General features: G+C 38.7%; 1 protein-coding gene across 3 annotated transcripts in view; it reads right to left on the reverse strand.

Moving 5' to 3' along the window:
* Positions 1-11,620, reverse strand: part of PDLIM3 (PDZ and LIM domain 3) — a 29,967-nt gene extending 18,347 nt beyond the window's left edge. For 2 of the 3 annotated variants that reach the window (XM_004757770.3, XM_004757768.3), the window contains exons 1-3: positions 11,377-11,618; positions 2,180-2,331; positions 492-576 (exon numbers count right to left, since the gene is read on the reverse strand). In XM_004757770.3, the coding sequence (XP_004757827.1) occupies positions 492-576; positions 2,180-2,331; positions 11,377-11,469 (330 nt within the window). In that variant the 5' untranslated portion in view covers positions 11,470-11,618. Of the gene's footprint in view, positions 1-491; positions 577-2,179; positions 2,332-11,376 lie in introns of all 3 variants that reach the window. The other variant, XM_004757766.3, reaches the window with a different exon arrangement.
* Between the last annotated feature and the right edge of the window lie 238 nt (positions 11,621-11,858).

The raw sequence follows: 11,858 nt of genomic DNA on the forward strand, positions 1-11,858 counted from the left end.
TAGCGTAAACTTAATTATAGAACACTAGAACTGAGAATTTAAAAAGGATGTAAAATAAGATCTGGACGAAGACCTCAAAGAATTGAAGTTTACAATAATTATTAGATTGGAGACACCTGTTTCAAATGGTAGACATTAATTTCGTTTTGCTTTGTTTTAATATGTTAAACTTCTTGGATTAGGTCATGGTCATTTGGCAGAAGTCCATCATAAAGAATGAAAAAATAACTGGACTGTACGTAGATAGAGCCAAATTTGTCCTGAGAACATGTTTGTCTTTTAACAAGGCACTTGCCTAGGGACACTTCTCTTTTCTCTTGATATAAAAAGACATGAATAATATAAATTAATCTCACAGGGTAAAGACAGACAATCGTTCCATCATGTGGCTTATTCCAGTTTTTTGTATTTGTCATTTATTCCTCTTGGAAGGCATCCGCATCATTTAAAAGGAAATAAAACATGAATATAATTTACTCTACAACTCATACCTGTGGTTCTGATTCTAAGTTGATTTTGAAAGGATGAGCCTTCCCATCTTCAGACACCTGTGGAGACCATAAGCGAGTTTCTGCCCTGTGAATAAAAGAAATTTTGTAAACTCCAAATTCTAACATTATTTCCGGTTTTAGCATACTTTAATCTCTCATTATTGTGTATGAAAATACTATTGAGCCTTGATGATTTAAACAAAAGGAATACTCCTTGCTCATTATTCTGTATTCTTTCATCTAATTAGTTTTTTTACTTTTGGGGAAACTTGAATGGATAAAAATTGCATGGAGGACTACCATAGACTGAAGTGTGTGTCCCCCCGCCCACCCCCACCAACCAAGTTCTTATGTTGCAACCCTACCCCGCAATGTGATGGTATTTGGAGGTGAGGTCTCTGGGAGGTAATTAGGATTAGATTACGTCATGAGGGTAGAGCTGTCATAATAGGATTAATGTCCTTATATAAAGAGGAAGAGACCCGAGATCTCGGTCTCTGTGTCCACACGCCAAGAAATGTCATGTGAGGAAGTAATTAGGAACCTGATTATGCTGCATCCTGGTCTCAGACTTCCAGCCTCCAGAACTGCGAAAAATAAATTTTTGTTTAAGTCACCCAGTTTATGGTATGTTTATTGTAGGAGCCCGAACTGACTAAGGCAAAGACATTGTACAGTTTCTAGAGAAAGTAAGCCTGCTGTACCTGCAAGGAACAGTACAGGAGAGGAAGATTCTGGAGGCAGATGACCACAGGGCAAACTCCCTAGGTTTCCTCTACTTCCCTTCCATCCTACCCACGCCACCATAGGAGACAGTGAATGGTATGCCACGGGGATTTGCTGCTGGCATGAAGGAAATGAGCTTTATCCAATCTCATGTCCTTCTCATGTATCTCTTTGGGACCATGTGCTCCTAAGAGACTGTGTGCTTGGCAGGAACACTAGTTATAAATAAATAGGGAAAGAGTCAATTTCACCCCTGAAATGGCAGATGGGCTGATTGGGCCTTCTGAACCACGGCAAGTAGGGAATAAAATAGCAACAGGATAAACACACACTAATAACCACTATAACAAAACATTATTTTCACAATTCAACTTCAGATCAGGCCTATGATGGCCAAAGATCAGGGTCAGTTTCTTAAATTTGTTACTAATGTCTCATTTCTAATATTCTCACTTCATGTGCACTCTTTACATTTTGTAAGATTCTTCTGGGTTGAATTCTGTACAAAACAGCCAATGGCATAAACAGTATTAGCAACCAGTTTTCAATATGCTCAAATTTTTGCAAGTCAAGAGATTCTTTTAGGAGAATCTTTAAATTCTATTCCATTCTCTACCACATTCAGAACAGCAATACAAGTAGCTGTTCTGTGCAGGGTTTCTGTGGCCAGTACCTTTCGTGGTTCTATTTTCATAGTCAATTCACAAGAAAAAGAATTCTTTTACACTCTTCCCTTATTCTGACCTTCCAGAAAATTCTTTTCAGAAATAGTTTTTTAACAGTGACTAGACTGTGAAGAACAGAATAAAGTGGCTGATATACTTAAAAAAAAAGCTGGTCAAAATTCAGAATTCTGGGTCCTGTGAAACTCTTTCTTACAGGGAGGATGAAATCATTTTTAGTTCTGGTTCAGGATCTTCTGCAAAACAGATCACATTTTAACACCATTAATTAAAAAGTACCTGTCAATTTTGAGACACAGCTGGTGTGCTGCTGCTTTAATCCTGTCCTGCGCATCAGCATGAGTCATGGACTCTGTACCAAAGCCATCAATAGCCAAGATGACATCTCCAGGACACAGGTTGGCAGCTGCCGCCTTGCTTCCTGGAGTAATCTGAAAGAAATCATGGCATCATTTAAAAATCAACATTCTGCAATATCTTGAGTTTTGTGCCTGACATTTATATTTCAGCTTGGTAACATTTTAAAAGTTTCAGTGGGCAGGGAATTTTAAATCTAACTTGAAATAACTCTTCAATGATCAACTGTGTTAGCTCTATCTTTCCACCATGCTAAATAATTTTGTTTCTTACTAACACTTCACTTCTTTCTTACTTACGCTTCATCTATCATGACATCTTTTACTGTCATCTAAAGCATCTTCCTTAATACCTGTTTGATCTTATTTTCTTTGTTTTAAATAAAATAATTTATTCTTTAGGGTTTTTTAAATCCATAACTCCCTATTTGGGAGTACAACTTTACCACATTTAGGGACCTTTTATATTTGAATTGAAGCTACTGTAGCATCCTTATAAGTAATGATCTTTAGAATTCACATGAAGGGGCATCTAGGATGTAGAAAACCAGAAAGAGAATCACTCTTGTAGTAGGTAGAAGATACCACATAAGATACAAAATTATAACTTTTCTTGAACTATTCAGAGAGCTGAAGCTGCAGGGCAACCAACGAAACCTGGAATCTAAGGAAAGACAGGTGCCTCCAAGGAAAGTCAAGATGTAAGCAAATTGTAAAACTTGTGTCAGAGCACAGAGGAAGATGGGGGCACCATTTTGGTCATAGAGAATTCAGCTAAAATGATGAGCTATCAGTTAACACTGAGTGTCTAGAACTCCTGAGGACTGCAGACACCAAAGAAGTTTGTATTCAGGCACAGTGTCTTCTCCATGAATGAAAAACAAATTGAACAAATAAAAAGCAACTAACAAGATGCTAGATTTTCATTAAACCTAATCAGAAATTACATTAAATATAAGTGGTATAACCACATCATACTCTGTGTTTTAACAAAGATTGCCAAACTAGGTAAAAAAACAAGATCCATTTTTATGTTGTCTGAAAGAAACCCACATGAACTTCATTTTCCTGCTTTCTTTCTTTCTTTCTTTCTTTCTTTCTTTTTCTTTCTTTCTTTATTTCTTGTTGGGGGTGTGTGGGGAGATGAAACGAATACTTAAGGATCCGGGAAACATATGGTTATTAAATGTTTAAAAGATACCAAATTTGAAATTATTAATTACTACACTGAGTATTCAGTTTTTGATTGCTATTCCTACTCCTATTTTTTTTTTTTAAATCCTAATTATTTACAACTGCCTAATAGTCCTTACCTGGTCTTACCCACCTACTTCTCTAACATCATCTTACACCATTCCTGCTCCCCTCCACCCACTGTGCTGTAGTTATTCCAGATTCCTTTCAGTTCCTCAAATAGACCAAGTGTGTACCCTTTTCAGGGTTTTACATGCACTATTATTTTTGCCTGAAATGTTTCCCCCACTCATCACCCAGTTGTTCCTCCTAATCCTTTAGGTCTAGGCTTAAATGTCACATTCTCAAAGAGACTTCCCCAAACATCTGAAGCAGCTTCTCCAGACACCTTCCATCATTCTCCACCATTATATTTTATTCATTTTCTTCCTGAAGACAAGTTGTACTTTAGTGTTTGTTTATTGTGCATTATTTGTTTTCTCAACTTGACTAGAAGTTCTTGAGGATATGTATAATATTATGTATATTTCTAATGTGTCATGGTATATGTTCCAGTATTTGGAATTAATGGATAATTAAAAATGAATGAAAGGGTTATTTAAAGTAGATCTCATGAAACGAAAAGAGCTAGTCCCTATATAACTATTACCCAAAGGATTACCTATATACCCAAAGATTATAGGTATTAATGTCAACCCATCATTGTTGCATTTGCAAGTTCCTACTGTTCAGAGCAGAAGAATGTACAGAACTTGACTTAAACCTCCAACTGCTCCAGGAATAAGATTGTTCCTAATATTTTACTTGAGGATCATTCATTCATTCATTTTTTTCTCTATTTACTTAATTAATCTAGTTATCGATTCTATTTAACTTCGTGGCTCTAAGGGATAGCCAAGATTCATCTAAATGAATAAAATTGCAAAGGTCATAAATTATCATGTGTCTGAGACCTTCAGTCTCATCGCTAAAATGTTTATTGCACTCACTTCATTTCTGTGATCATCTCACTGTAGTGATTGTGATTATTTTCCAATAAGAACAGTTGGTAGAAGCTTGATGAAGACAATGGAGATTATTATTTCCCAGCCTTTGGGAGACATTTCATAGCTGTTTTCCATTTGGAAAATGGAAAGCCCAGAACTGTTAGGAGAATAAAAGTTTCCATCCCCAGTGTGACTTGCAGGGATAAAAATAATCGTAAACTTTTAATTTTCTGTAGCTATAGTTTGTCAAAATCAGTACCATCTATTTTTGAACATCAGAGACCAGAAGTCTATTCTTTGAGTTAAAAAATGGGAAAGAATGGCTCAATGTGTTTTCTTTTAACCTAGGTTTTCTAATAACCTTAAATAGATTTGTTATATAATGCTCAATCTTGATTTAGAAAAGCCTAACATCATTTTTTTAGCTCTGGTTGGGATCAATGGAAGGTAGGGTTGTGTGTGTGTCTGTCTATGAGTTTTAAACTGAGACATCTGGTGTATGTTGAACTTCAATTCTGAACATTACTAAGTTTCATTAAGCATATGAATATATAAGTATTAACACTATCTTATATTTATTCCAAATATCATATTTGTGAAGCTCTTCCTAATAACTTTGACCACTGCAACTACTTTAAGACAACCTGGACAAAGAAAACTATTTTTTCAAAGGAGGGTAAATGTGCAAGTAACCTCTGGCTCCATATGAACATGGGAACAGCAGTTTGGCTATGTCAGCAATGGTTTCAGAAGTCAAATAAAAAGGTGGTTGGGGGAGCCTGAGTGTCTAAGTTGGTTAAGTGTCTGCTTTCGGCTCCGGTGTGGTTCTGGGGTCCTGGGATTGAGCCCCAGGTCGGGCTCCCTGCTTGGCAGGGAATTTGCTTCTCCTTATGCTCTCTCTCTGTCTCAAATAAATAAAATCTTTAAAAAAAAAAAAGGTGGTTGATGGTGATGCCAGAACCCACTTCTGACTTTGTGTTCAACCTAGTGACTGATGTCCTTAGATCTCTAAGGGGGTAGTGGATAAGGGGAAAAAGGATGGAGAGAGAGGGATGAGGGAGAAGGAGAACATATGGTCCCTTTACCTCTGGTTCTTAAGTTCGGCTAGGCTAATGATAAGAAAATGACCACTAAATTGATCTGGTTTTAGTAAGTTAAACTATCTGTTTAGACGTAAAGATATGTTATTTCCCATTATTATTTACATTATATTGTTACTATATTATGTAATCAGTTTATGTTATTGTTCATAGTTTGTTATTAACATTTTTCCCTAAATCAGAAGAGAGAGCTACAGTGAGGCAAAGAGTTTTTCAATTGATTATTTATTATCAGGCTCCTTGGAGTCTCACATATCATTGAAAATGGTACTGCCATATCACTTAGCACATGTTTTCAAATTTGTCTAATTGGAGAAATCATGTGGGTGTCCTTGCTGGACATAAAGACTCCCACTCTACTCCAGATGCCTGGAATCACAAATCATAAGCTCTAGGAGAGGAACTAGGCAATTTGTGTTATTCACATCAACCTATCATTTGGGTCCATTTGGAAAAATAAAAAACTAAATCACAGATAAAGCATCTATAATATTCTATTTACCATGGGAAACATGAGGGAAGCACAAGATATGGCCCTGGTGAGACTTCTTTTTTAAGATTAATCGATTAATTGATTGTTTTGAAAGAGAGAGCCAGGGGAGGGCAAGAGGGAGAGGGAGAGACCAGAATCTCAAGCAGACCCCCTGCTGATGGTGGAGCCCTATGTGGGGCTCCATCTCACGACCCTGAGATCATGACCTGAGCTGAAATCAAGAGTTGGCTGGGAGCCATCCAGACACCCTGGTGAGACATTTATGTTAAGAATAAAAGTGAAATAGTTATGGACAAGACAAGTATACACTGAAGGGCTATGTTGTAGGGCATGGATTCAAATAGGGAGAAAGCCCAATGTTGAGTTGTCCTCTGTTGTCTACAAGTAAACTCCACCTTGCATCTAAAGCCTTCTAGAGCCTGGCTCTAATCTGCATTTCTAGGGCCATACCTCATATGGGTTACTTCAGAACCTCTGCAAGTAGCACCTGAGCATCGGTAGTTTCATATGTTTTCTGGGTGACTCTAACATGCAGCCAGCATCAAGAACCGTGGCGGTATTGTTATTATTATTGACACTGTATTCCTGAGAACTACTATCTCATGGAATTCTCAAGACTCTCTTTTAAGATGAGAAAATGGATGTTCTCAGAGTATAAGAAACTTTCTTAGGGCCTAGATGCAGTAAAAATCTGCAATTCCTCATAGGGCTAACTCTGCAGCTCGAGATCTTCCACTGTCTTCCACGCCACTGAGGCAGGGAATCTCTGTCCTGACCCCTCCTATCTCTTTGGCTGTGCTTTTCTCATGGAGTCCTGGACACATTGTGTATTGGTAGTTTAGGTACAAGTATATCCCTCTCTTCTCATATTTGAGCATCTCAGGGAGTAGAAACCTGTTAAGTTATAATTGTATCCCCCACAGTGCCTTCACTTAATAGATATTTGTGGGATGTAGGAGAGTTATGAACATATGAACCAGCATATCCATGCAGACATATCTTTGGGATAATAAAATTAAATAGATTTTCCCATCAACTTTCTTACTACACTTGAATCTTGCTGAAGGATTGCATTCAGTGTAAACACTTCTTTCTAAAAAAAGCTTGAATTTCAAATATAATCTATATTAAAGTCATGTACTTTTCAATGTTCAAGCCTGCAAAACTTGAGAATACAGTAACATTTTCTACATTGGTACCCAAGCCCATAGAGTGTTTCCAGTTACAATGATCTTGGCCCTAAATGTGCACTGAAAAGGAATGAGGAAAGAAGTAGTGGGGGAGAAGAGGCACTGAGTGAGAAAGGACATACCAGCATCAGATGTATGTAATAATCTTACATCATATACACAAAAGAAACTTGCACTTGATTCCAAATTGGACCATTTGTGAAAACAAACCATCTGTAACTTGGCTGTGATGGTAGATCCACCTTCTGGGTGGTCCAAACACTTAAAAAAGAAAGAGACTTCTTAGAATCTTCGTGGCAGAAAAAGAAAAGCTGCTTACTTAGCGATGTGAACCTCAGATTTATTCTGTGAAATGCGGAGACCAGTTATATATGATGTTTGCAGGAACAACCTTTCCACATCCACAACTCAAATTTCTATTGCACAATGTGTCACATACCTATTGCCTACAAAACTGTTTTTCTACCAAATGTGTGTATCACAACCCATTGCTGAATTTTTTTTTTTTTTTTTTTTTTTTTTTTTTTAGAATGTCTGGTGATTGGTTTACCTTATTACTTCTGGTGTCTCTTATGATACGGATTCACCTGGTTGATTAATTAGATTGTAAATTATTTCTATGATGGACACTTCGGACACTTATTAGGACACTTTGTCCTAAATTTGTGAACTGTAATTTCGATCGCTGGAGAGAGTTACATTTGTAAATCCCTCACCCAGCTCTGGTGGAGTAGAGGCCCACTGTCTAGGAGCACTTGTATTTGCGAAGTGTGAGGCAGGGAGGGAAAGTGATAGCTTGCAGGAAGACAAAAATTGTTTGGTTTGAAGAATGTATCTCATTTATAGGAATTTTTGTGGTATTAAGTTCAGGCATTCGTTTCTCAATTCTTTGCATACTTAAGAGCTTAACTAAAATAGATCCATGAACAATAAAGCAATTCTCTTTTTTTATTGTGGAATATCTTTGAGGATATAATCTATACCTATTATGATAATAATAGCTATATAAGAAGTGAACAAGTTAATCAACCATTCATATTGTGTCTATATTTCTGTCAGATAGATGATGCACAGCACTAACCATCCCCTAAATCTGAAAGTTCCTGCCTTTAGGGAGCATGCAACTTGTGGGATACAGATGTACTCAAACATCTGTGGTACAAGGCATGATGTAAGGAGAGGTTGTAGGGCAAGAGTTATGGTAACCAATGGTAAAATGCTTATTATGAGAAGAAGGCTAGGGAGTGATACTTGATTGAGTTTCCTAGGCAGAGGACAGTGGGGTTGGGTGGGGAGGAGAAATTTCTAGAAAAACGGTAGTGGGTGTAGACAGATGGAGAAATTGTAAATCGGCTGGGATAGTGACACGACTGTCCTCCAGAAGAAAGGGAGAGAGAGGGAAGAGAGAGGGAGGAAACAAAGTTGGAAACATGGGTTAGGAAGAGGATGAAGGCCATGACACTGCTCAGAGGTCACACATGCTATTCCCTTTAGTCGGTGTTGCTCTTGAAGGAATTTTAAGAACGGGCAGGATAGATGCCACCTAGCGTTTCCCAAAGATGGCTGGTGAGAAATATGCAGAGTGAACTGGAGAGGGGACACAGAGCTAGGCACGAAGTCATGAAAGCTTGAATAGGGACAGTTAGAGGAACAAAGAGAAGTGGTAGATCCTAAAGATATAGAATCAGTAGGACCAGAGGATGATGAAGTGGATGGCACAACGCATGTATTTGGAAAGATCTGTACAATGAACAGATTTTGTTTGTTTGCTTTTTGTCTTACACATGTGGACTTCAGAATGCAGGCTTTGGAGGCAAGTAGAACTAGTGTCAAATTCTGTCCCACCACTTGTGACCATCAGCAGGTTAGTGAAATTCTTGAAGCCTCATTCTCTCATCCACAAAAAGAGGTATTATTACTGCTCGTCTTACAGAATTACTGTGAGGTTTAAGGGAGTTAGTCCATATAAAGGTTCTATGAGACATTCATGGCAAGCAAAGGAGTACAATAATACACAGACAATCTTATTCACTGCCTTTTAATATATACAACAGCTATAAAATGGAATTTTACTATTTAATTACAACATTGATAATTAGCTTTGTGTAAGGTCTTTTAGTTAAACTTTTTGTAAGTGATTTTAACTGTTCTTATAATTTCAGTGGAGACATTCTCAGTTAGGTGTTCACTAAGGCAAAAAAATTCGAGAGAATATGCTTTCATTCATTCAACACGACTCTGTTATGTGCGTGCTTTGGAGGACTCTTGGAATACAAAATAGCTGAATTTTATCTGCTATTCTTGAGTTAAATTAATTGAAGAGAAAAGGCATAGTCAAATGAAATCAGCACTTATAGTCAGGCATTATTATTGAACCATGTCAAAATGAGGGATATAAATTAGTAATGAATTAGACATTCAAATATGAATTGGCTTCCCAAATAATAATTGTCATATCAAATAAATTTGCCAAAATAGCTCCTGTGGTCGGTCCAACACAATATATAAGTACTGCTTTAAAATAAACATTGTTTATAATGTCAACAATTCAATATTTCAAACCTAGGATTAATCATATTGAGATGTTACATATTAATAGCAAGACATTTCTTTTATAAATCACTTAAAAGGTTTTGGTAACAATTTTTTTTTTAGAATTTACTATAAGTATGATTTATCCTTTGTTTGATTTAGCCTATGATTTATCCTTTATCCTTTGTAATGAGCTTCAAAAGCTCATTTTCCTTTAATCTAAACAAATGAAAACTATACTTCAGAAACTTTAAAAATATTTCTTAGTAGAGATAATGGAAACTGTTTTGGTTGGTAAATCCATAAAAGGCATTCGTTGCTTGGCTCAGATCACTGAACCATTTTCTACTTAATTGACTTAGGAACATTCTGGGGGTATGTTAGCTTTTCATGTCTCATACAAAAACACATGTCAGATGTGTTTATATGTTTTTGAAAAATGCAAAACAAAGCTTGAAATGTTCCATGGTATGTGTATGTACGGTACATGTTTTGAGATATTTCAAAAAGACACTGGTGCCCAAATCTCCTAGATATATGAACAGAATTTAAAAGGTATTACCTTGTTCAAAAATCTATATGAGTAAGCCAGATTATAAAGCATACATTTATAAAATACAATATAAGCAGTAAGGAAAAAAAAAACATAAGAAAAGTATAATATTCTGGAAGTTTATGCTTTTAGATTGTTTTATTGATAATTGAAATAACAATAACTTTCTATTAAGACAAACACTTGATTTAGAAAAAAAAAAATCAACTAGACCAACTAGAAATTTACTGACAGGACAGAAATCCCCAAATGTCCTTTTTCTTCTTCTCTTTTTTTCTAATTAGACAATACTCTAGGGAATATTAAGTAAGGGAAAGTTGACTCTGATAGTAAAGTACTATTTTTCAGAGTTTTTCCGCTGACTGGTGACTTTCTATCAGGTAAAGTAAACTATCTGGCACGTTTTCTTTGTAGTTTGAGTTATAGGTGATGATTCCTAAGCCAAACTCCCAGCTTTGGAAAATATTTTTTCAAAATGCCTGGAAACCTAGGAAAACACATTAGTAATATTTTCCCTGTCTGGGCTGATACGAGCGCTTCCAACTTGGCCCACCCAGATTGTGCCCTGGGATCAGCACTGCGCTGAAGTTCTCATCCATAGGAGAAAAGCGCTCAGGTGTGCGTCTAGCTCCGAGGAGCAACCGCCACTGTCAGTCATTTCTCCTTTCTTTCTGGGACCTCATTTCTTTTGTTCCTGAAAGGAAACGGGGGGGGGGTTGGAGGGCAGAACACCCCCACCCCTGGCCCGGCCCCGCCCCAGCCCTCGCTGTCCAGCCTCCAGTAAGCCCAGGAGAATCAGGCTGTCAGTTCACCTCTCCTGGAAAGTTGCTGGGGACGGAGAGGATGCAGCCAGAGACCATTGCAGCCGACTTTCCAAATCCTGTAAGTTGCTCTGCATCCCCCCAGCTTCAGTTTGCCAAGTTGCTGCCGCCCCTCGAACTGTGGGCCCGAAGGGGAGGGCCACCCCCCGCCACCAGCGCACCCGGGCCTCACTAGCCAGCCACTCTGCAATCCAGGGAGACCCGTCGCACGCCAGCCCCCCACCTGCAGCGAAAGAACGGAAAACACCTACCCTGGTGATGACCAAAGGCTGGTTGAAGTCTATGCCCCCTGAGAGTCTGAAGCCCCAGGGCGCAGGGCCCGGGAGGACCACGTTCTGGGGCATAGTGCTTTCGGCGCGGCCTCCAGCCGGAGCGCCTTGGCTTCTGGGGACCGACTGGGGCACAGCGAGGGGTGGCCCTGCCCACCGCAAGGGTCTCCCAGCGGCACAGACACTGCGCTGCTCAGAGAGTGCCCTCGCCCAGATTGCGGCCCGGGAGCTTTATCCTCGCTCCTGAGTGACGTCACTGGCCTACCCTCCTCCCCACCCCCTCCCACCAAGGAGAGCTCCAACTTTGGAAGAAAGAGACGCGCCAGACCCACGGGAGTTTACAGACCAGCACCGGCTGGGTGCAGCCTCCCAGACCTTTCCGCGGGCCTGGAGGAGGCTTCGGGTTACAGCCTCCAGGAGTCTCTTAAAGTGACACCTGTCCTCCTGTTTATCTTGTGCTGGGA

This window comes from Mustela putorius, unplaced genomic scaffold, assembly GCF_011764305.1.
Source record: "Mustela putorius furo isolate JIRA1106 unplaced genomic scaffold, ASM1176430v1.1 tig00003932_pilon_pilon_pilon:0A:0A, whole genome shotgun sequence".
In the NCBI taxonomy this organism is placed as follows: Eukaryota; Metazoa; Chordata; class Mammalia; order Carnivora; family Mustelidae; genus Mustela; species Mustela putorius.